The sequence below is a fragment of the Eutrigla gurnardus genome, assembly GCF_963514095.1.
Source record: "Eutrigla gurnardus genome assembly, chromosome: 20".
Taxonomy (NCBI): Eukaryota; Metazoa; Chordata; class Actinopteri; order Perciformes; family Triglidae; genus Eutrigla; species Eutrigla gurnardus.
In genome coordinates, this window is record NC_139931.1 from 17,948,415 (window position 1) to 17,974,828 (window position 26,414).

The 26,414-nt window shown below is 42.8% G+C and overlaps 1 protein-coding gene across 1 annotated transcript; it reads right to left on the bottom strand.

The window, feature by feature from the left end:
• Positions 1-1,055: 1,055 nt before the first annotated feature.
• Positions 1,056-26,192, bottom strand: LOC311031486 (uncharacterized protein; the record flags this gene model as incomplete). Its single annotated transcript, XM_084037791.1, has 5 exons — positions 26,076-26,192; positions 22,896-23,045; positions 22,097-22,429; positions 20,942-21,827; positions 1,056-1,231 (listed from the first exon to the last, which is right to left on the bottom strand). Exons 1-5 carry the CDS (start codon positions 26,169-26,171, stop codon positions 1,056-1,058), a joined length of 1,641 nt encoding a protein of 546 aa, XP_083893917.1. The 5' UTR covers positions 26,172-26,192.
• Between the last annotated feature and the right edge of the window lie 222 nt (positions 26,193-26,414).

The following is a 26,414-nucleotide window of genomic DNA, read 5'->3' on the forward strand; positions in this document are numbered from 1 at the left end:
TCTCTCTTTGTTTGTGTCCCGCTAACACACACACACACATATAGGCCGCCCCACACGTGTCCTACGCCAGCTGTTCCCGGCGGACGCTAAGGACATAGCTACATCCGGTGGCTGCACTCGGCCATCTCTCCCCCTCTCTCGCTACTCCATCTGACGTCAGTGGCTCCGCCCCTGAACGCTGTGAGGAATAGCTCCATCTGGTGGTCGCGCCCGGCCATATCTCTCTCTCTCTCTCGCTCTCTCTACACACACGCACACGCACATGCACACACACGCACACACACACACACTCCACGTGTGTTAGGTAGTTAGGCAATAAGGCTTTGTTAATTGCAGTGTTATTGATTGTGATCATTATTACTGATTTTAATAAATCTTATTATATTATAACTAGCGGTCTCTTGTGCTTGTTGTGTATATGTCACTGGATAACAGCAGGTTGTGAAGGCTAGTGCCTACAACAGTAATTTCACGCCCTTTTTAATTGTTAGATTGTTTCTTATACTTCTATGCCAATGATCACGATGATTGGCATGTGAGTATAAATCTCAGGGTGGTGCCCCGTTTATTCATGATTATATTATGATAATATATTAAATATAATTATTAATATCGATAATCATATTGACATTAATAATTAACTGTTGATAACCAAATCTGCTCCTGCTACATCCCCAACATTAGCTATTTATTTGTATTTGTTAAAAGAATTAAAAAAGAAATTACAAAAAAGTAAAGCAAACAAAGCATTATAATGAGCAGTTATGTTTGAATATCGCTACGTCAATCACAACATCATCAGGGAGAGCGTGTTAGCTAGCTAACGTTGCTCGGTAAGGGGACACCAAATGTTTTTTTAAACAAAATGGTGATGTTGTAGATGTGCTTTTCTTCTCCGTTTATTTGGGAAGGTGGTCCTCGCCTCGGAAATGTTTTACCAATAAGAAGTGGGCCTCAAGTTAAAAAACTCAACACAATTCCAAATAATGAGAATTGAACGACTAGACTCTCTCTCTAGATTCTCCTGAGGCACGCAGAGTGGACCACCGCACGCCTCAAACATTTTGGTAAATATCTTCATCTCCATAAATGTCCACGTCATCAAACTTCTCGATTACTTTTGCATAGACGTCTCCATCACCACCTTCAACACCCTCTTGGTCCTCATAATCGTTGCTCTGCTCTTCTTCTCCTTGGAGTTTCTTGTTCACATTGTTGGCTTTGACCGTCACTGCAACACAAGCACAAACACACAAGCTATGATCACACTATACGAGCCTACACGCTGAATTACGATTTACCGTTCGGATATGATTTTCTTTTGTTTCGGTTGTTCAAGCTATTTAGCAAATGCGTGGCCAATATCAGATCCCAGTGTGAACTGGTCAGGGTCCTGAACTGACCCTCATATGCAAATTAATAATAACAAAAGGCCTATATGATGTTAACATTTACAGTTTCATGGATGAGTTAATGTTCTGTGGCGGCCACCGAATTCATGAGCAGATGCTAATGAGGACATGGAGGAGGAGCCGTTTCTTTCCAAACGCTTTCGAACACCTGTTACAATACGACCCCTCAAGTTTTGCATGTACTGAAGTGTTTCTGAGGTCTAACGCCCTGTCCCTCCACTGGCTCCGTCACTCCTGTCTTCCATGTTTGTATGGAATCTAGAGTGACAGTAAAAGTCGCATTAATTCCAATGTGACTGTTCAGACTCGGGTCGCATTGCAAAACTTCCAACCTGTGTCCGATTTAGGACCACATATGAAAGTGACGCAAATCTGATTTTAAAACCATCGATTTCCATGTGTTTCCATTTTTGCTGTTCACACTACCATAAAAAACACAGATCTGAGTTGCATTTTAGCAAAGAAAAACGGGTTTGGGCCACTGCATCTCATAGTGTAAACGCGGCCTAAATGTATCCGAATTAATTCTTTACAAGCATTCAAACACAAATATGGGCTGAGAATGTAAAGTGAAACAATACGACCAGCAGCACTTTAGCTCCATTCGCAAAGGACCTCGTGTGATTTACATGATTTGCATTTTCACGTACTAACGCAAAGACTTTATTTTACTCAAATTCACTGATATTACCCCCTAATGATGTCATGGCTCTTCAAAAAAAGGCGCAGAGAAAATAAAACAGACGTTGCAGGTAAGTGCAAAGCCCCAAATCACTGCGATGGCGAATCGCACTGGACTTATACTTATTTTCTATGTTCGACATAAAATGGTAGGTCATTTGTGGTGAATTTTTACATGTCAAAATATGTATATGGAAGATTTGCATAGAAGACCGCCCCAATTTTTTACAACTTACTAGCGATCCCTCTGTACTACTAGTCCTCAGTGAACAGGGCTTTAAGGTAAAACATGAACATTTTAGTACCCACCGAATTTGGCCACACAGAGGAACATAATATGTAGAATATTAAAATAAATATATAGTATCATATTTTTTTTAATAAAAGTGTTATACAACTGTGACATCATATCCGGGGAATGTTGTCAGTAAATGTGAGTAGAATACAGACTTTGTATTTGGACGAGGGCTTCAGGCTGGGTGGTTCCTCTTCTTCTCTTGCAGACCAGGCAGATCCCCACTAAGACCAGCAGGAGCAGCAGCAGACCCCTGGCTACTGAAGAGACCAACGGCAACAACGGTTCTCGGAGAGAAAAAGATTGAACACGGTTAGTCCTGAAAATGTTGAACATGTTTTCCCAATGGCATCAATAATCTGTCCTTTCTACACGCTAGCCGCTTGTCAGAGAAGACACGTTTCTTCCTGTGTGTGTTGTTCAGAGGGGAGGTACCCGACTAAGAAAAGGCCATTCGGGGTAAGCTGGTGGGCAATCCATAATGAATAACAAAATAATGTTAAGTAATAAAAACATATTAACTGCTAATCAGTTGAGTAGCCTCATAATTCAATTTGGTGAGTGAATTCAAATTCGCCTGGTAAGCAGAGATTCTGGGTATACTGTATGTCTAGGGCTTTTATTGTGAAAGGTAAGTATGTGTCCCGTCCCAAGGCCTGCCCTCCACTAGTGGTGTGGGAGTGCAGCAAGGGGCGTGGCAGGGCCCAGAGAGATTCATGTTGGGGGAAGTAATTGAAGAGCAGTACCTCCCCGACAAGTACTGAGCACATGGCTACAGCTGCTAACAATCATCTGAATGGCATTGTGGTTTAAATAAGCACGAAGAAGAGAGAGACTCACCTGAACGTGAGGAAGACATAGCAGAGGACTATGATGATAAATTGGGGGGACAGGGACCAGAAGACTAAATTAACTTCTGGATTTATTATTGATCACCCATCTTCTGCTCACTCTCCAGGCTCCTAGTCTTTTGCAGAACGAATGTTCCACTTAGATGCTGAGTTGAGATTGAACAGGTGATGCTAGCGTTCTGACCCCAGGTCATCTCGTTGGCAGGACACATGGAGATGCTTGGTTTTGCGAGGCTCACTGACAAAAATGTGACAATGATAGAGCGATAAATTGACTTTGAGCTGAAGTGTTCCTAGTTTTTGTATTTGCTAGATTTCTTTTATGTGAAAGGAATAATTCTCCATTTTGGGAAATTACATTTATTTTTGTTTCTTGCCAAACGTAGATCAACCTTCTCATCTAACTCTCAAAGTGAATGCATTTAAAGACGCATCACATTCAGTCACAATGAATGAAACCTTACCAGTAACAGAGAGTCTGACAGGGTCACGGGGAGCTGATTTTTCATTTTCTGCTTGAAACTGTTGTCTCATACTGACACTGGTACGATCCTTCGTTGGCCAAGTTGACTGTAGGCATACTGAAGATGGCAGAGTTGGTTCCTGACTCTTTGGTCTTTCTGAATGCAGCTGAAGTCTTTGTCAAAATGAACGTTGCGCCTAAAAGCTGTCGAGTCCAAGTTGAGAGAGAGCAAGTGATGTGGACATTCTGACCCCAGATAACTCCAGCGGCAGGATTCATGGAGATGCTGGGTTTTGGAAGGATTGCTGAAAGACAACAATATCATGTTACATGTAGTGTGTCTTTGATCTTGTTCTTGTTTCTCTGTCTTTTTTTTAATAAGCACGAAGTGGTGAGGCGGTATAATGCGACATGGGACTCTTCTCCCAATTTCCTATGTATTTGGTATTTCACGAGTTGGGAGGGAGGAAGTGTTGCTGTGGCCTTCCCACCACTCTCAAAATGGCGTCGGCTGAGCCAGCGGCTTGCAGCTAACAGTGCGACCAGTGCAAACAGTGGCACAGTGGTGACGGAGCTAACAGTGCTCGCCTGTTGATGAACCAGAGGCTGGGGGATGCTACGCTTCTGTGGCATGTAACTTGGACAATACAAGGGGTATTATTAACAACATTTTTAATGACTAATAACAATAGTATTCTTGTTAATTAACTTAAAACACAAATGGCTTTAAAAAATGTCGTTCCAAAAGAAGGATATTTTATTTAATGCCCAAAATGTTAAAAATATTTATTAGTTGCTTAATTTTTTGTAATCATAGCATTTTGCCGTAACAAGCGGTTGACACAAATGCACAATGACTTTAATCACTCATCACCTAATTTGATAAAACATTTGTGTAAATTGAAATATTTATAGCTGAGACCATAACTGTTCATTTGCCACCGGTCAGAATATTGTAACATGAATGTGCATCCAGCAGGGAATGAAAAGTGTTCTGACCAAACCCTAAAACATGGGTCAAACACTGTCTGCCTGTGGTCACCAGGCATCGCCTTCAATTCTGGGAAATAAACGCGAAAACGTGAGAGAGAGAGAGAAAGGGGGAACTAGCATATTGAGAGATAGAGAACTGGAAACAAAAAGTAACACTTTTGTAATCATGTAATGTAATGTGGTCGGCATCACTGTGGTCGGCATCACTGCCTCACAGCAGGTAGATTACAGTTTAAATTACGGTATTTTAAGCAACATTTCACACTTGTTACAACTCTTTAATACTAAAAGCATGCTGTAGGATACCAACACTCCCCAACACTGCATCTGAACAGCTCATCACAAAGACTAAAATTGACAGAAAATATACATTTATTTATAACACTTCATAGAAAAGTTTCGACACCAGCGTGAAAAAGTGAAGCCAAGCTGAAGTGCTTTAAACTTGCATTCTCTCTCCTGGCCATCAGGGGGCGAATCCTCTGGTTACAAAAACAAGTCCTGTTGTATAGAGGTCCATGAGAAAATGCTTCTTCAATACAGCATGATGCTCAGTTAGTAAATCACGGTTCTTTTAGAGTCAAATAGACCATAAAGGAGGGGATGCTTTAGGGTTTTTTATACAGTGTGTGTTCAGTTCATGAAAGTTAATGGAGAGGCGAAGTCCCGCCTTTCTATTTCCGGTACATGGGACCAACAATATGAATTTCTGATGCATGTATTCCTATGGCGAGATCAAAATTATTTTCTGGTTCCGTTTGAATTTTTTTTATTATTTCATGTTGTTTGTGGTTTTTAAAGCAACTGTTGGGGTAGTAGCAGGAGCAGATTTGGTTATCAAAAGCTAATTATTGATGTCAATATGATTATCGATATTAATAATTATATTTAATATATTATCATGATATAATCATGAATAAACGGGGCACCACCCTGGGATCAGGGAAAAGATAACCATAAACTGTATTCAGTCTCAATATAAAGGTTCTTATACCCACATGCCAATCATCGTGATCATTGGCATAGAAGTATAAAACAATCGAACAATTAAAAAGGCGTGAAATTAAAGCACTAGCCTTCACAACCTGCTGTTATCCAGTGACATATACACAGCAAGCACAAGAGACCGCTAGTTATAATATAATAAGAATTAATTAAAATCAGTAATAATGATCACAATCAATAACACTGCAATTAACAAAGCCTTATTACCTAACTAGCTAACACACAAAGCTAAGCTTAACAAAGGAAGAGACACACGTGGAGTGTGTGTGTGTGTGTGTGGAGAGAGAGAGAGAGAGAGAGAGAGAGATGGCCGGGCACGACCACCAGATGGAGCTATTCCTCACAGCGTTCAGGGGCGGAGCCACTGACGTCCGATAGAATCGCGAGAGAGAGAGAGCGAGAGATGGCCGGGTACAGCCACCAGATGGAGCTATGTCCTTAGCATCCGGATATGGAAACAGCTGGCGTAGATATGTGTGGGGCAGTGTATGTGTGTGCACATGTGTGTTAGCCAGAACAAAGAGAGAGAGAATGCGCGCGTAATACACAAAGGATCAGTAAGCTATTACCATCACACGGGAGCCCGTGAATGAACTGTAGTTCGTTCGGCGGGACCCCGGTCTTTTAACTGATGGTAAATCACTTACTGAGCTCGTGAATGTGTCCGAGGTTGGACACGTATTGTTACTGAGATTAAACCCAGCGGTGCGGGTGCACAATCAGCATTCAAATACAACAACAGAGAAAGCAATGGACTCGGCGATCCGTGATCAAAACTTAAAACATGTTAACAAGAATTACAAGCATATCCTACACTATCAAACTTATGTCTCTGCCAAGACTGATAGCCTCTTACTGGTGTCGTTGCGTCGGTTGCGAGTCCGTCCCGGCAATGGCGGGCGGTGGTAGTTCTTGAGTCCCGGCGGCAGCGGGGCCGTGATGAGTCGGCTGAGTCCAGACGAGAGCGAGGCGCTTTCTCTCTCGTTGATCAAACTCGAATAAAGAAAACAGTTCGTGTTTCTTCCTTCCTCGGGCAAGAATATAATCGCGGCTTGGCGATTTGGTCAGCTGACTTCAGACAGGAGCTGGTAGCTGGAATGCAGGAACCGGGTTTGTTCTTCTTCTGCAGGCGAACACGGAGAATCGCGCGGCTGTGGCGATCTCTCAGAATCAGGAAAACGGGTTAAAACAGTCTGTCGCTCGTCCAGCGAGATCGGGGAGAAGACTGTGGCCTAGGACAAAGGAAACGCTGCAGACGTTATAAGTTGGTCTCCTGTTGCAGCGGTGTGCTGCGGTGGACGAGTCCACCTCCTGTTGCAACGTGGTGTTGCGATGGAAGAGCTCACCTCCTCCTGTTGCAGCGGTGTGCTGCGGTGGAGGAGTCGCCTCCTGTTGCAACGTGGTGTTGCGATGGAAGAGCGTTGGAAGAGCTGTTCTTAAGATGGCGCCGGTTTATATAGCTCACGGCTGCTCCCAGGGACCCCCTGGGGTACCTGTGGTTGTCAACCAATAGGGCACCAGTTGTGTGACGTTGCACTTCGCACCTAGGTGCGAGGTGAAGCCAAAATGTCAGTTGTAGTTTTTTTATCTCCTTTGTTCCTTTGTCCTGACCGCATGTGAGGGCTTTTGTAGGCCGCTTTGTGTAGTCCTAATGGTGAGGTCCCAACACAACACTAAAGAGTACTTAGTGCCTTAAAATAATGTTCGCTCTGCAGCCCTCTATTGGCTGTAACCGCCTCAGTAACTTTGCCTCGTCGGGTAGCGGTTTTGTAGTTCTGATGAGACTACGAATTTGACCTGCTTTACGGCAAGCGTTACAAAAGCCAGTAGGTGGAGGCTCTGCGTAGCGATCAGTGGGAGAACACCCGGCAGGTGCGTGGAAGATACCTTGCAGCTATGTCGTTTTTAAATTGGCGTCATGGCAGAGCCTGCAAAGAAAAGGAGGAGTATAATGTCCGATGAGGCGAAGAAAAGAAAACGGGAGCATGACCAGTGGTGGACAGTAACGGAATAAATTTACTTAAGTACATGTCAGGACTGGACTTGAAGGAGGACTCAGGCGCAGAGTGAGGACAGTAGAACCAAGCTTTTATTCGCAGACTTTGCAAGATTCCAATAAACAGAGTGACAACGTAATTCGGCTATGAAATGCTTGATCCCTGACTTCAGGAAAAAGGGAGAGACGGGGAAGGGAAAAGGGGAAGGGGAGAAGGGAAAGGGTAGGCAGCGGACGCAACAAACACAAAAACGGAAAAGCGCTCCGAAGGGGAGGATACAAAATAAAAGGCTAACTAATTGTCTACTCTAGCGAGGACTAATCTATGAACTTTAATAAACAGAAAACGCTCCAAAAGGGAGGATACAGGGCTACAAAAGGATTAACTACTCTTACTCACTTGAGTGTGTTGGTCCACACTCTCCATGCTTGCTGTGGGTCCGTGTGTGCTGTGGGTCCGTGCGCGATGTGGGTCCGTGTGTGCTGTGGGTCCGTGCGCCTGTGGGTCCGTGCGCGCTGTGGGTCCGTGAGCGCTGTGGGTCCGTGCGCGCTGTGGGTCCGTGCGTGCTGTCGGTCCGTGCCGGTCTGTGCTGCTGTCGGCCCGAGCTGTCAGTCCTGCTGTCGGTCTGTCCATGCTCTCCTCAGTGCGTTCGGGCTTATGCAAATGACTCCTTAAGTTACGTAACGAAAGGAGCTGAATCTGAACAGCCTGTAGGAGCACCGTTTTACCAGAGGGTGGGCTGCAGAGACCATGCAGGAATTGCTTGTTTTCCTCATCCTGGGAGTTGGCAGGCTCAGGGAGGACCAGTTTATAGGTGTAGAGACCAGAGAAAACCTATTTTTCATAATATGGCCCCTTTAAGCCATAGATAGGGTGGAACATACACTCACCGGCCACTTTATTAGGTATACCTGTCCAACTGCTCGTTAACGCAAATTTCTAATCAGCCAATCACATGGCAGCAACTCAATGCATTTAGACATGTAGACATGGTCAATTTGGCGTCAACAACATGAAAGCATGGATCCATCCTGCCTTGTATCAACGGTTCAGGCTGGTGGTGGTGGTGTAATGGTGTGGGGGATATTTTCTTGGCACACTTTGGGCCCATTAGTACCAATTGAGCATCGTGTCAATGCCACAGCCTACCTGAGTATTGTTGCTGACCATGTGCATCCCTTTATGACCAGTGTACCCATCTTCTGATGGCTACTTCCAGCAGGATAAAGCGCCATGTCATAAAGCGCGAATCATCTCAGACTGGTTTCTTGAACATGACAATGAGTTCACTGTACTCAAATGGCCTCCACAGTCACCAGATCTCAATCCAATAGAGCACCTTTGGGATGTGGTGGAACGGGAGATTCGCATCATGGATATGCAGCCGACAAATCTGCAGCAACTGCGTGATGCTATTGTAAGATGAGATTTATTTTGTGCATATTTAGTTAACAGATTACCTTTTTAGGGTTACTGAAATAAGTTACATAGTTTAATTAATTGTAGCTTCATAGTGTATGATGTAGCACGTTTGTTTGAGTACTGAGTTGTCCTACGTTGACGAGGTCATTAAAGTAACCCAAGTTCCACAGTCGACGCTGTCTCCGTGCTCTTACTCTATCCACGTCCCGAAAGTACTTTTGTGTAATAACTACGAGTAAACAGTTAATGCTAAGAGAAAACCAGCATTACACTGGTGGCAGCGGGATTGTGGTTTGCAAGTTTTTTTGCATATTTTTGAGTTTTGCCGGGGATTATCAAGCTAACTGTTCTACTGTGCCACGTTTTTTTTTTTACGACGCCACGGAATACAAAAAACGGACTCTATCTATTTAATCACCAAGATACCAACAACGGACAGCACTTGTGAGTAACAGCGACTGGCGAAGTGGACATATTATTTTTCCCGCTCTCCGTGGATTTTCATGCCGGAATTATGCTTGTGAACTTGTCTACGTGGGACGGTGCCTGGAAAGATTTTTTTTCACATTCTACTCTGGATACTACGACCTCAACACGGACATGCCTAGCTCACTAAGCTAAGACAGTTAAGTTGTGGAACCACATCTAAATCCAGAACTCTGTATGTAACGCTACTTTTCAAGAATCTTACTTTCCCATGCAGTTTCATATGGGTCATTCCATGTGAAAACAGCCAAAATCGGGGTATCATGTACATGACACCTCTCAGATTTTGCTGAAAAGCGGTGAAAATATGCCTTATGTTACCAAACGCGGGAATCTGATGTTTCAGGTCAATATCTCAAACGGTTTGCCCGTGGCGTCCATTTGAATTTCAAGTGCCACACCCCTTTTTGACACATTGGAATTTCGCATTTCATTTGTTGACATTTTTGAAGACCCATAACTTCTGTTCTAATAGTGATAGAAGGCTGAGAATTGCTCTGTTAGTTCATTCTAAGCAGGATTATTTGTTATATTTGGGACCTTTGCTCTTGCCAAAATGAATTTGAAGGGTATGGTACCACTGGTGGGGGTTTTATGGGGGTCCAAAAACCCTCCCGGGCAGAGGTGACTCTTTTGGAACCCCATATTTGGACCCCCAAATGACCACGTGGGCACTTGATGATCCTAATGGGATTTATCCCAGATAAAGATACATATTTGTTCTTTCTTTTAATGAAATAAAACCTTTGACTATGAAGCTCCTTGATATGAATTTTATTCGTCAAAATGCACCATTTTGGACTTTTTTTTTCCAGAAGTCTGGAATGTGGATCAGGGAGAATTTAGTGATGATAAAGCATGAAAATAGTGGAAATAACTCAGTATTATGCTCAGTGATGGCAAACAATTAAATATTTAGACTGCTGGCCATTCATTTCCTGAAAATCACAAATGAACACCTTATCCCCGATGAAAGAGACCCGCCTGTGACAACCGACTTGCAGCATGAGCAAGTCTGCAGGCTAATAATGCAAACCATATTCTGACACCAATGGAGATGTTTCAATAGGCAAAAGAAAACATTAAGAACATTACATTCTTCTTTGTTAATGCAGAAAATATTAAAAAACACGAGGAAACGTACAAATTGGAGAGACGTTACGCCTTGGCCAAAACGTTCAGTGGAACACGATCGCATCATTGCTTTATACCAATTTCCAAAAATAAGATACGGATGAAAAGAATATCACAGGATACAATATTCACAGATGTCGATGCAGGACAACAATCAGATTCAGAACACTTGGATACAGAACACCCGGAGGCAGAACACTCGCAGTCAGATCAGCCACAAAACTACATTTTCCAGGCAGGAAAAAACATTGCCTGTATCTATGATGATGACTGGTTCATTGGAAACATTGTTGAAGGTTCAGATAAACATGGTGATGTTTTTGTAAAATTCATCTATGGGCTCGCCAATACAAACGTGACCAAAAGGACCATGACAAAATTATGTTACTGCTTCCACAATTTCTTGGATAATAGTTATCCATAGATGAATTTCACAAAAACGTCACCATGTTCATATATATAATATAGAATATTGTATCCTGTGATATTCTTTTCATCCTTATCTTATCTTTGGAAATTGGTATAAAGCAATGATGCGATCGTGTTCCACTGATGGTTTTGGCCGAGGCGTAACGTCTCTACAATTTGTACGTTTCCTCATGTTTTTTTTATATTTTCTGCACTAACAAAGAAGAATGTAATGTTCTTAATGTTTTCTTTTGCCCATTGAAACATCTCCATTGGTGTCAGAATATGGTTTGCATCAGTGGCCTGCAGACTTGCTCGTGCTGCAAGTCGCTTGTCACAGGCGGGTCTCTTTCATCGGGGATAAGGGGTTAATTTGTGATTTTCAGGAAATGAATGGCCAGCAGTCTAAATATTTAATTGTTTGCCATCACTGAGCATAATACTAAGTTATTTCCACTATTTTCATGCTTTATCATCACTAAATTCTCACTGATCTACATTCCAGACTTCTGGAAAAAAAGTCCAAAATGGTGAATTTTGACGAATGAAATTCATATCAAGGAGCTTCATAAAACCCCCATAAAACCCCCACCAGTGGTACCATACCCTTCAAATTCATTTTGGCAAGAGCAAAGGTCCCAAATATAACAAATAATCCTGTTTAGAATAAATATGATCATTCATCGTGGTGCTAGGAGCACCCAAAAAGTGAAAAATAATTTTGGCCGTCCAATTGGACTTGTGACCCACCTCTCACCCAAACAGTAAGGAATGTTGATTCTGCCTGTGGAATTTTGAAGTACACATTACAATGAACTAACAGAGCAATTCTATCACTATTAGAACAGAAGTTATGGGCCTCCAAAAATGCCAACAAATGAAATGCGAAATTCCAATGTGTCAAAAAGGGGTGTGGCACTTGAAATTCAAATGGATGCCACGGGCAAACCGTTTGAGATATTGACCTGAAACTTCAGATTCCTTTGTTTGTTAACATAAGGCATATTTTTACCGCTTTTCAGCAAAATCTGAGAGGTGTCATGTACATGGGTGGCTGAGTTGTCACGGAATGACCCATATGTGATATGAGTAACTATGGCCAGTGATAACTTTTGGAATGAATTGCCCTTTCCTTCTGGCTCTAACATCACTCAGGCTATGCCCCAGTATTGTAAAGGAGATTTTCCTCATGTTTTCATGGGAGATGGAAAAGAGGACTTTTCAAAATGGTGCCGACGTTTTGAAGTGTCGGTAGAGGCTATTCCCGCTTATGAGGAAGACAGTTTGGCTAAGCTGCTGCCCAGGCGCCTGGGCGGTGCTGCTTTTAGTTACTGGGATAGCTTATCTGATGCCACAAAATCTGACTAAACTGCAGCTAAGAAAAAATTTAAAGCTGTTTTTGGACAGACCGCTTATCTGGCTACCTTTCAAAGTTACATCAATGCACGCACTCGCCTGCCTGGTGAGGCCCTTCCAGTGTTTGCTGCTGACATTTGCCGACTGGTGGAGGAAGCTTTTCCTACATATGGACAAAATGCTAAAGATGGAGAAAAATTCAGACGTTTCATTGCTGGTATTGAGCCATATCTTCAGCTGCGTTGTCATGAACATGGAGTAAAGACACTGGAAGCCGCTCTTCAGTTTGCAATACAGATTGAGACTGCTCATCATGCTAGCAGGGTTTTTTCATCTCCAAACACTCTGCAACATTTTTCTCAGGCACCTGCGGTATCACCTCCTGTCCCTCCCTTGGCACCCTCTCACCTTCCTGTCTCTTCCAGTGCTCTCGGTGTCCACTCTGCCACCTCAGATGATCTTCGGAAAATGCAGAGAACACTGGAGACACTGTCAGAAAGGGTTGAACAGTTACAAGGTGCAACGCCAGCGACAAGACACACGGCGTGGCTCATCAGACTACAGACCTCATCAACGAAGCCCTACTCCTGACGGTGGACGGGGCCGCAGCCGATACTATTCCTCAGACAGAAACAACTATAGAGATTCTTCCTGTGACCGACACTCAGCTCGTGATAGCTACAGACCTTCAAGGCATGAAAGAGACTGGTATGACAGATGGGATTCACACAATCGTTCTGGATCATCTGAGCGCCATGCACGTGGCTACAGCCCTTCACCCAGAGACTACACACAGCGTGGCCGCTCTCCAGACCGCCATGAGGATAGACATCCCTCTAACCGCTCTCAAAGTCCTGGACATGTACGGTTTCATTCTCCCTCTCACACCAGCTCTAACAAGGTAAACTACCAGTAGTTGACAATGGGGGCCAATTGCCAGCTACTAACTTTACCCAGGCCCATAGAGACAGTTTATGTGTGGTGGATGTGTCAAAAACATATGTGTCAGTTGTGATATGTTATGGAAGTTATGTTGTACATGCTTTTGTTGACACTGGAGCAGACATTTCAGTTATCAGTGAGGATTTTAGGAGGTCTACAAATGCTCTCTACAAAAAGCCCATTGAAAAACAGTTTGTTCCTCTCACTGGTGTCACAGGTGACCCTCTGGACTCTGTTGGCTCAATGACAGTCAATTTAAGTATTGCTCACAAGCCGATGACACATGCCCTTCAAGTTGTCAGAAACTGTACTAAACCACTGATTTTGGGTTGGGATTTTCTGGTTGCTAATGGCATTATTGTAAACACCAGAAACATGGCCCTCATAGTAGATGACAAAGTAGTGCCACTGGTTAGCCCACACCAATACGTCCCTAAATTAACTGATGTTACAATATCTTCTACAGTTACACTCCCAGCCATGTCAGAGATGGTCATCTCAGCTAAGCTAGATGTACCACTTAAGGGACTGACGCCTCATGACTATGCAGGTGTATTTGAATTACACTACACTAATCAGTCAATGGTTGGTTTTGCATGGACTGTAACAAAAGCTGAACAAGGTTCGCTCTATGTGAAAGTGGCTAATCCCTCCAGTGAAGAAGTCATGTTACATAGTGGCACTCAAATAGGCACTTTTCATGCCACATCTGACGACAGCAAAGACATACACAGTAATGGAAAGCTCTGTCTGTAATGTCAACATTCAGATACGTGCACTGTCCAAGCCAACTGTACTGCCTGATATTTCACACCCTGATCTCACAAGTGCACAACATGAGAAATTGAAAGCCACTTTAAACTCATTCTCAGATGTGTTCAGTCAACAATCGTTTGACTTTGGAAGGGCGAACCAAGTCACACACAAAATCACAACTGCTTGTGACAACCCCATCTCACAAAGAGCCTATCGTACCTCTCCTTCAATGAAAACAGAGATCCGCCGCCAGGTGGAAGAGCTTAAAGCTCAGGATCTGATTGAAGACAGTACAAGCCCCTGGGCCAGCCCAGTGGTCATGGTGAAAAAGAAAGATGGCACATACAGATTTTGTGTTGATTTCCGAAAACTAAACTCAGTCACCATCACAGATGCACATCCTCTCCCGAGGGTCGATGATAGTCTAGATGCACTGTCCGGCTCTCAGTTCTTCTCTACCATGGACATGTCAAGTGGATACTGGCAAGTTGAAATGCATCACAGAGACAGGCCCAAAACAGCATTTACAACAGGTGACGGTCTCTACCAATTCAAAGTAATGCCCATGGGTCTGAAAAACTCGCCACCAACTTTTCAGAGACTGATGGAGCTTGTTTTGAGAGGTCTCCACTGGACAACATGTGTCATTTATCTTGATGACGTCATCTGTATGGGGCGGGACTTTGACGATCATCTTCAAAACCTGACAGACATTCTCACACGATTCAGACAAGCAGGTTTGAAACTAAATCCAAAGAAATGTGACTTTTGCAAATCTGCAGTCAAGTATATGGGACATGTTGTGTCACGTGACGGACTTACACTGGACCCAGTAAACAGCCACCGTGTAGGTGAGTGGCCTGTACCAAGATCACCCACAGACGTACGAGCATTTCTGGGATTGTGCTCATATTACAGACGTTTTGTACACAAGTATGCATTCATTGCTCATCCTCTTCACAGACTCACTCAAAAGCATGTTCCATTTGACTGGACCGACGAGTGCTCAACAGCTTTTCAGACATTAAAAGATGCACTCACATCCCCTCCAATAATGGCATTTCCCAACTTTCAGCAGCCATTCATTCTCAGTAAAGATGCATCTAACTCTGCAGTTAGCGCAGTGCTCTCACAGGTTCAAAATGGGAATGAACGGGTTATATCATATGCAAGTCATGTTTTGACCCGCACAGAGAAAAAATGATCCACATATGACAAAGAACTCTGGGCCGTTGCTGGTCTGTTAGACACTTCAGACAATACTTGAGCTGTAATCCATTTACGATCATCACTGATCACCGTCCACTCCTCACTCTACGGAAACTGGATGTCACACATGAACCCACAGGACGACGAGGTCGTTGGGTTTTGGAGTTAGATCAGCAAAACACACTAATGCTGACGCTATGTCACGGATTCCCCTCTCACAGGACCCAGTGGTCTCAAAGGACACAGCGACTATTTCCCAGGAACACCACTCCTCTCCTGTCAAACTGGACACTCCTCCTCCTACCCTACAGTTGCACAATCTGCCAGTGCAGCCTTCTTCTATGATCAGCACCACGGATCAGGTTTGCTGTGTGGAAGGAGATTCTGCTGTTGTTCAGACAACCAATGTGGATATGGAATTGTTACAACACACACTTTCTGGTCAAGGTAATGACATTGTAGCTAATCAACTGTCTGACCCCATTCTCTCAGAAGTGTACAAATGGGTACAGCAACACAAACGTCCTTACCTTAGACAGGTAAAAGGAAAAATCCAAAGAAAACTCTGGTGGCAATTCCCTAAACTCATACTGTGTCATGACATGCTCTGTCGTAAAGCTCACATTGCACCAGGACAGCCAGTTGTGTATCAAGTGCTCATTCCCACAACACTTATTACAGAGACAATGAACATTCTCCATGGCACACCCTGCTCTGGTCATTACAGTGCTGATCGCACATTCTAAAAAGCTCTAACTATGTGCTATTGGCCGAGCATGAGGTTGGATATAGAGGAATTTTGTGATAGGTGTCATACATGTGAAGCATACAGAAAACCTGTCCCCCGACACAGAGCTCCCCTGCAATCCATACAAGCAGTAAGACCGTTCCAGTTTGTATGTACAGATATTACTGAGCTCCCACTCACTTCCCAGGGACATAAGTATGTTCTTGTAGTGCAAGATCATTTTACGAAGTATGTTAATGCTTTTCCTATGTCAGATCAGAAAGCAACTACAGTAGCACAATTACTTTGTGAAAGATACATTCCTGAACATGGTGTCCCGGAAGAACTGTTTTCAGATCAGGGACGACAATATGAATCTGAAATCATTCAAACAATATGTCAGAGACTGAACATCAACAAGAAAAGAACCTCACCATACCACCCCCATGGAAATGGGATGGTTAAGAGATTTAACAGGACTTTAAAGGGAGAGTTGGCTAAACTTATTCATGATAATGGCGGTGAATGGGACCACTATTTACCAGCCGTGGTTCTCTCCTTCAACTCTACTTCACATTCTAGTACTGGATACTCACCTTATTTTCTAGTTCATGGAAGAGAGCCCCGTGTTCCTGCTAGTGTGACACTCTCTACGCCAGTACTACCACAGACTCCACAGAACTATGGCTCAGAATTGGTGAAACGGCTTGACACAGTTTTTCAGGCTGTTCACTGTCATCGTGAGGAGCAGAGACTCAAGCGGGAGTACTACTTCAACAAACATGTGAAGTTCAAACCTTATCAATGTGGAGATCTGGTATGGATGGATGATCCCACTACACAGAGAAAGAAACTTGACCCTAACTGGACTGGACCTTACAAAGTCATCTCATCAGATGACAAGGGAGTCATATACAAACTCCTGGATTTAAGACATTCTCAGGCTGGATCAAAAGTTGTTCACTATGATCGATTGAAGCCTTATCGGTCTAGAAACATCTTCGCTGCCAGTGAACCGACTTGTACCTCAGCAGCATATGAACACTCTCCCCAGGTACACATCATTGTCTGGTTCACTCCCCATGTACTCTGTACCACTTGACCCTGGACAGGCTTCTGCTCCTGCCTGCCCTTCTGTTCTCCTGCTGCGGAGACCTTCAGGACGGGTCTCACGAGTCCAGCCAAAACAGGGCCAACAGCCTGCAACTGCTTCCACAGTGCCTGTTGGGACATATTCTGGTGGTCCTCCCACCACTCGTTCGGGACGGGTTGTTCGGAGACCACAGCGGCTCGTGCCATGAGCAACACCCTCCCACTTCTAAAACTGAAAAGGGACTGTTTATGGAAATGTACACTTGCCATTTATTTGTTGATTGTGGTTTTTACATGGATAGTGTTTAAAAAAAGAAAAAAAAAAAGAAATTAAGGACATAATACTGTATGTTACTACGGAGCCCCTAAAGGGACATGGGGGGAAAAAAAAAAACTGAAACGTTTCTCGTGCGCACAAGATACTTTCTCGTGCGCACCAGATACTTTTCTCGTGCGCACCAGATACTTTTCTCGTGCGCACCAGATACTTTTCTCGTGCTCACAAGATACTTTCTCGTGAGCACCAGATACTTTAGAAAGTATCGCATGCCCGCATGATGTCTGGGAGACCATCCACTGCATTTGGTTTGTGTTTTATGTGTGAAAATGACCGTACAGGAGTTAGTTCGTCTATATTTTAACTTGGGACTTCATTATAAGGACATTTCTGCTTTGCTTGCAAGTCGTCACCGCTATGTTGTGTCTGAAAGACATTTAAAACAAATTTTAAAGTCTTGTAATCTGTTTCGGCGCAAGGGATACGCCGCGTTGGATCGCGTAGTTAAATTCTTTAACGAACAGTTACAAACATCTGGCCAACTCTGTGGATATAGGTGGATGTACACAAAATGCAAGGAGAGTGGACTTCACGTAAAGAAAGAAGAGGTTCGCTTAATTCTAAAAGAACTTGACCCGAGGGGTGTTGAACTCAGAGGAAGGAGACGGCTCCATCGCCGAAGCTATTTTGCAAAGGGGCACAATTATATCTGGCACTTGGACTCTTATGACAAACTCAAGCCATTTGGTATCTGTATCAATGGCTGCATTGATGGGTTTTCCCGGAAAATTATCTGGATGAATGCATTTACTACCAGCAGTGATCCAAAAATCATCGGAGGCTACTACATGGAGGCAGTCCAGAGATATGGTGGTTCTCCAAGGATTGTCAGAGGCGACCGGGGCACAGAGAATGTTAAAGTCAGAGACTTTCAGCGTTTTCTCCGTCGCAACATTCAAGACGGCTCCAGCATTGACAGCTACATCGAAGGGGCAAGCACAGCAAATCAGCGAATAGAGAGTTGGTGGGGCTTCCTCAGAAGGGAATCAATGGAATTCTACATGTTCGATGGTGCATATTTGGACAGAAATCTAATTCAGTTCTGCTTCATGGCTATCATTCAGGTAAGCTACACATGTATTATATTATTATGTAAAACCTACTTTCATCTTAAATTGTGGCCCATGATTGTTTTTGTTACATTCTCCAATTTGCAGCTGTCCACCTGTCTTAATCACTGTCATCCATGCGGTGTCCTACAATAATAATTCATAATAAAAAGCGAAAATAGCTCTAACTGGGTTTTTTGTGCACGGAGCTATAGGCGCCGTTCACCGGTCTGCCAGACCGTCACATAATTTCATTGTTTGTGTTTACGAGCACAACAATAGGCCTAATGCTTTTTAAAAAAAATGATTTTACCAGAAATGTATGTAAATAAACAAAATATCGTATAGCAGAAACTCAACATTCTCCTTGTTAAATGTGACGTTTTTCCTGCTCTGGATAAGCGCAGACGCGCCACGGCTTCTGCATCATGAGTTATTTTTGCTTACTCTGAACTGCAATTTTACTTGAAGATAAACTTCCAAAGAATACTCAAATTATTGCTCTTTCTTCAATTAATCCAAAAGGCCTTCTTATTCTTTCTGATAGCTTTTCATTTCCTTCAGCCGTCTTCTCAATTTAACATGATGCAATCATGCAAAACACAAAAGAAGTACCATGGAAGGCTGCTCATCCATCTCTCTGCTCTTCGATATTTTGTTTATTTCCTATCATTTCTCCTAACTTCATCAGAAAATTCAACATTTAACATGATTTATTTCAAATCATGTCATATCTTATCTAAGGCCCACACCACATGAGAATAACAAATTGCATATCAATTAACTTGTTTTCTTACTTTCTAATATATAATTTTTCCAGGACGAATTAGATGAGACCATCCATGTGTGGGATTCACATGTCATCAGACCATCGAAGAATGACAGGGTACCCAGTGGTCGACCTCAAATCATGTACATGTTCCCAGAACTCTACACAAGTGATGACTGCATTTCCCCAGTGGACAGAGCTGATGTACAGTTGTGTCAGAGTAACTGCACATTTTGACCAGCAGTGCCATGTGACACAGACATCTACAGCATCTGCAACATTCTGATGGTGGAGTCAGAGCTGCATCTTCCAGCTGATGCTCATCAAGCATTGGATTTGTACCTACATTTGAGGAATGAGATAAGATCTGCTCTCTAATTTGAGATGGTACTACATTTGTATCCATCTAAACTGAACACATGATCAGACAATTCTTCTGCAGTCAACCATGCGTTATTCACCAAACATTCTCAGTTGTAAAGTTTTTCCAGGAACTCTGTAGAAGCTATATTTGGAACTTTGGATTATTTCTCCTGGAAAAAGGATTGATCTGTCACTATGTGCTCACTGACTACACTAGACACACACACAGACATTAAGAACATTTGCAGCAATATTGTGAACACAGTATTTCAAGGTACTTGGCAGATAACTTTCAGCAGATCGTGTGTGGATTTAGGCTGTCTCAGTTGCTTTTGTCTCTTCAGGTAATCCCAGACTGATTCAATGAAGCACAGAACTGTACATTTTTCAAATGACAGAGTATTAGCTCTTATCAGTAATTTGTGCTAGAAATAGACTTCAATTTGTTGCACAGCATATAGGAGTATTGTCATAGATGTTGTACTTTGCCATCAGTCATGAACAGGAAACAAACAAAATCACAACAAAGAAAAACACCAAGGCAGGACATGAAAGTGGAATTTCATTTTTATTCAACAATATTGTGCTCCTGACAGTTACTATCAGTATGTTTAACATATGAGGCTGCAACAAAAACAGCCATGGGTAGCCATTTGAAATGTATTTGCCTCGAACAGGTATTACTATTTTGTTGAATGCTGAACTTCCTTCTGAATAACAATTGCAAAAAACATGCACATGAAAATGTGAAAATGATACAGGCCTGAAAAAAAGGGATGTTCACCTATGAGAGCAGACCTTTCTGACTTATCATATTAAGTGTAATAAAGCAATGTCATCAGATAATGCATCTGATCTCATCTCCATTCCTTGTAGTACAATTCTTTCTAAGTTGCAATACATGAATGAACAAATAAAGTGTTTTAAATATAAATAAATGTAAATCTGTAGAAACAGTTTATTTCAGACAAATGCTATAACAATGTCAGTAGAAAAGGAACATGTGTAAGATCCCTTACATTCACTATACAATATCCATTGTAAAGCAATCGCCAGACAGGACATTGTCAAACTCCTGATGAAACTCTTGGTATGAGCTGTAGGTGCATGGTAACTCAAGAACTGCTCCACATGTGTGTGCTACAGGCCTGCAACTTAAACCACACAATCTATTAAAAGTTACTTCAATTGTGCCTGTGCACAGCACAGTGGACCTTGTGCAGAAGCGTAAGAAGATCTCCAGTTTTCTTTGGTCGATGCTTCTCACATACCGTAGCAGGTGGTTAAGAGCTGTCTGCTCTTGTGGATTTGGGATTTCAGTTGATGGCTTTATCATCTGTGCCACTTTCTTGTTAGTTGGCCGCTTAGATTCGTAAAGCTCCATTATGTTTTCTCTGGTTATGAGTGTTGGCACAGCATTGTGAATACTGGAGTGGAAACAGTCAATTATGAACTTCAGCTCTTGAAGAAGAGCTTTGTGTGCCATTGTTAAAATGGCAGCCAGTACGTTGTCTTTAGAGGGCAGGCAGTGTGAGCCCATTCTTGAGAAGATGTCGAGTAAGTCCTCCTCAACAGTTTCATCAATGTTGCCCTGTAGTGCTTTTTCAAGTGATGCTAGCTCATTCCCTGATAGAAATCTGGCAAATGACATCATCAAGAGTTCTTCATCCACTGAACTAAGTCCTTGACAACAGGCAAGAACAAAAGCTGGTGACAGTCTGATTGGTATGATTTTTTGGTCCAGGTATCCTTTCAACCACACTCTTCCAAGAGCTTGCCATGCCTTCTCAGAATAATCTGGTCGTAGTCTGGGTACTCGTTCATCTTCCCCCTCACACTGTTCCAAGAAATGTTCCCAGAACGCGGAGTATACCTCTCTTGACACACCATCACTGTCCACAGCTTTCTCATTTGTAAACTCCATTTTAAGATTAGCATTCAGTACTTTTGGGTCCATGAAGATATTAAGGACATCATCAACTATGTTTACTCGTCTTAATTTCACAAGGAGGAGTTCTTTTTCAAATGGGTCTGGTGATGCTGGAAGACTGCTTGATGGTCCGTCATTCAGTGTAGAGTGCTGAAAGATTTTTTAAAAAGGGAATTGGGTGTGATTATTAATAGATTATTCAACTGGTGAACAGAAAATTAATCAACAACTTTGACAATCAATATTAGCATGCAAAAATTAATTATGCTGTGGTTCTAGATTTGATGCTTTTCTATTTATCTTTTGGTTTTGGAATGTTTGGATGAAAAAGTAATGAATAGTGAAAACTCTTGAAATTAATCAATGATGGCAGTTATATTTTTTGCAGCACTGTTAGAAAATAACTTATAACACTATACCTGCATACTGTTGAAGTCATGTGGATTCCAGGGAAGGGTGGAGTCTTGATTATCATCATCATCATCATCATCATCACAAACAGGTCCAAAGTCAACTTCAAAGTCCTGAAGAGATGCTTGGATGGCAAGGGCAAGAGGGTAATCCGACTTGTCACTTAACAACTGGTCTGCATCTTGATTTGACACAGGCATTAAACCGTCGTCTTCAGATCCATGCCTGCTTGTTGACTGCCGAGTATGATTGCCAACATCATCGGAAGATGGTGGATACAGGACCTCTGAGTCACTCATCTCAGGAGTTGCTGGTCCTGATTCGCTGATTGGTTCTCCTCTCTGTTTATAATTAAATAAAAAAAACAAAAAACATACTTATTACCTTATCTTTGTTTTTGCACCATCTGATCAAAGCCGTCATGTGTACTATCACATTCATGTGATTAAAACACCTTGCACCTGAGCAGATTTTTTGGTTTATGCATATTGAGTTAATGTGGCATTGAACTCAAAACCTTTTGCCCACTTCCATCATCTTAGCTGCAGTTTAAATTTGAGATGGATTTGTTATTTGCAACAAAATTAAGGTCTCTTAAACCCGATCTCTGTGTCCTCATAGACTTCACGAGTTTCGAATTTTATCTTTGACATTACTTTTCTTGTTATAATTTTGTATTGATTGATTGATCAATTTTTGTTTCAAAGCATTGTTTGAACATTTTGGCACAAATTAATCTCCATACAACACAAGTTCCATACTGTATATCACAGACTGGGTCCATAAAAATGCAATACTGGGGCTTACTTTTTCATGGTTTTCCTGCATTGAGCCACTGGGTGCTGGATCTAAATCACTGGAGCTCTCTGTATGATCCACTCGATGATCAGTTCCAGTCCTCCAGTGATGACCTCTCCTGGTTTTGTTCCTCAAGGATCGTCTCTGCATTGTCCTAGTCTATAAAGAAATCAGCAGATAGGCAAATTATAGGCTTATACAGCCATGATTGTTCAACTGTTCAAAACAAGTCTTTCTGAACTTATTGTGTTTGAACATGCACATAAGTGGAGAGAGAAGTGGAGCAAATACACTCAACAAAAATATAAACGCAACACTTTTGTTTTTGCTCCCATTTTTCATGAGATGGACTTAAAGATCTAAAATTCATTCCAGATACACAATATTACCATTTCTCTCAAACATTGTTCACAAATCTGTCTAAATGTGTGATAGTGAGCACTTCTGCTTTGCTGAGATAATCCATCCCACCTCACAGGTGTGCCACATCAAGATGCTGATCTGACATCATGATTAGTGCACAGGTGTGCCTTAGACTGTCCACAATAAAAGGCCACCCTGAAATGTGCATTTTTTTGCTTTATTGGGGGTCTGGGGACTCAGAACCAGTCAGTATCTGGTGTGACCACCATTTGCCTCATGCAGTGCAACACATCTTCTTCGCATAGAGTTTATCAGATTGTCAATTGTGGCCTGTGGAATGTTGGTCCACTCCTCTTCAATGGCTGTGCGAAGTTGCTGGATATTAGTGGGAACTGGTACACGCTGTCGTATACGCCGGTCAAGCACATCCCAAACATGCTCAATGGGTGACATGTCCGGTGAGTATGCTGGCCATGCAAGAACTGGGACGTTTTCAGCTTCCAAGAATTGTGTACAGATCCTTGCAACATGGGGCCGTGCATTATCTTGCTGAAACATGAGGTGATGTTCATGGATGTATGGCACAACAATGGGCCTCAGGATCTCATCACGGTATCTCTGTGCATTCAAAATGCCATCAATAAAATGCACCTGAGTTCTTCGTCCATAACAGATGCCTGCCCATACCATAACCCCACCACCACCATGGGCCACTCGATCCACAACATTGACATCAGCAAAGCGCTCACCCACACAACGCCACACACGCTGTCTGCCATCTGCCCTGAACAATGTAAACCGAGATTCATCCGTGAAGAGAACACCTCTCCAACGTGCCAGACGCAATCGAATGTGAGCATTTGCCCACTCAAGTCTGTTACGGCGACGAGCTGGAGTCAGGTCAAGACCCCGATGAGGACGACGAGCATGCAGTTGAGATACGGTTTCTGACAGTTTGTGCAGAAATTGTTTGGTTATGTAAACCAATTGTTTCAGCAGCTGTCTGAGTGGCTGGTCTCAGACGATCTTGGAGGTGAACCTGCTGGATGTGGAGGTCCTGGGCTGGTGTGGTTACACGTGGTCTGCGGTTGTGAGGCCGGTTGGATGTACTGCCATATTCTCTGAAACGCCTTTGGAGACGGCTTATGGTGGAGAAATGAACATTCAATGCACGAGCAACAGATCTGGTTGACATTCCTGCTGTCAGCATGCCAATTGCACGCTCCCTCAATGCTTGTGGCAGACAAAACTGCACATTTCAGAGTGGCCTTTTATTGTGGGCAGTATAAGGTACACCTGTGCACTAATCATGATGTCAGATCAGCATCTTGATGTGGCACACCTGTGAGGTGGGATGGATTATCTCAGCAAAGCAGAAGTGCTCACTATCACACATTTAGACAGATTTGTGAACAATGTTTGAGAGAAATGGTAATATTGTGTATCTGGAATGAATTTTAGATCTTTAAGTCCATCTCATGAAAAATGGGAGCAAAAACAAAAGCGTTGCGTTTATATTTTTGTTGAGTGTATGTTTAGAAAACTGTATTTGCATCTCTTGACCCCCCCTTTTTTGCAGGCTTCATGTTCTTAATAGATTTGACATTGAGTTAAGACAATAGATTTATCCTCAAAAATCACTGAGGCCGGCAGTGAATGTACAGTCATATTGAATAAGACCACAGGTAAGAAAGCTAAGGTGGACCTTATTAAACGTACTAATCTTTGGAAAAAAAATGTGCCAAATTCATACCTTTTTACAGTCTATATCATCTACTCATTGCAGATGAGACAGGTGCGATATACAATGCTAATCACACCAACCATAAAGGAAGTGATTCATTCTAGCTGTTCAATTTCATGAGGAGAAAGACAGATAAACAACATGGCTGTAAGACTAAGATTATTTTGGCCAGATCCAGAAAGAATGAATTGCGCCTGCTATTTAATCACATCAAACGTCAATTTTAACCTTAAATTCATTAACTATTTATCACATGTGCATCGTGAACCTTGAGTACTTTCCATATCGTATAATCCATGTAACAGCACTAACATATGGATTTCACAAGAAACATCAGTAGGCTACTTATATTCCGTTTGTTGCCAACAGCCAGCTGCAGCATCACAAGGCAGCTCTAACTTTACGTGCATCTCTACACTAAGAGGCTGATGTGTGTGTGTGTGTTCGCACGGTGCTGAGGTTGCTTTATTAACATGATCGGCCAGGATTTGACTGCACGGTGGTGTAGTGGGTAGCACTCTCGCCTCACAGCAAGAGGGTCCTGGGTTCGATTCCCGGGTCGTCCCGGGTTCCTTCTGTGTGGAGTTTGCATGTTCTCCCCGTGTAAGCGTGGGTTCTCTCCGGGTTCTCCGGCTTCCTCCCACAGTCCAAAAACATGCAGGATGGGGATAGGTTAATTGGTGACTCTAAATTGCCCATAGGTGTGAATGTGAGCGTGAATGGTTGTCTGTCTCTACACGTCAGCCCTGTGATAGACTGGCGACCTGTCCAGGGTGTACCCTGCCTTCGCCCAATGACAGCTGGGATCGGCTCCAGCCCCCCCGCGACCCTGAATACAGGATAAGCGGTAGTGGATGGATGGATGGCCAGGATTTGATGATAATTAATGTTCTGTCTTCATAGGGGTCAGCTGTTACACACTGTTTAGGGGTTTATACAGATCTTATGGATCAATTCTGAGCCCTGTCCCATCTGTTATTTTTTTATTTTAAAATCTGAAATACATGTCAGTCTTAATATCAATATAAATTCAGTATCTACAGTATGTTTTGATAACAGTAATGTGGCAGAAGATAAATTACCTTCATTAGCCTCTCATCTGTGGGCTCGAAGTCCGATGATGCATCAGAGAGAAGTATTACGTCTTTAGCCTTGGAGGTTGTGTAGATGCGCAGCATTCGTAGCTAAGTCTGCTCGTACAGCTGACTCACTGTGACTTCAGGGGATACTGCATTGTGACTGTAATCACGAATATCAAACTCAAAGTCTTCCACTGGTCCTTTGGATGAATATCCATTTGTGAAAAACAAGCCCTTGCCGGTCTCCAGCAGTTCACCCACAGTTACTGATTTCTGGACAGACAGGTGCCGTGTTCCTCCTCCATTTTTGGTTTTGATCTGGTGATAAGTGCCGTTATCAAA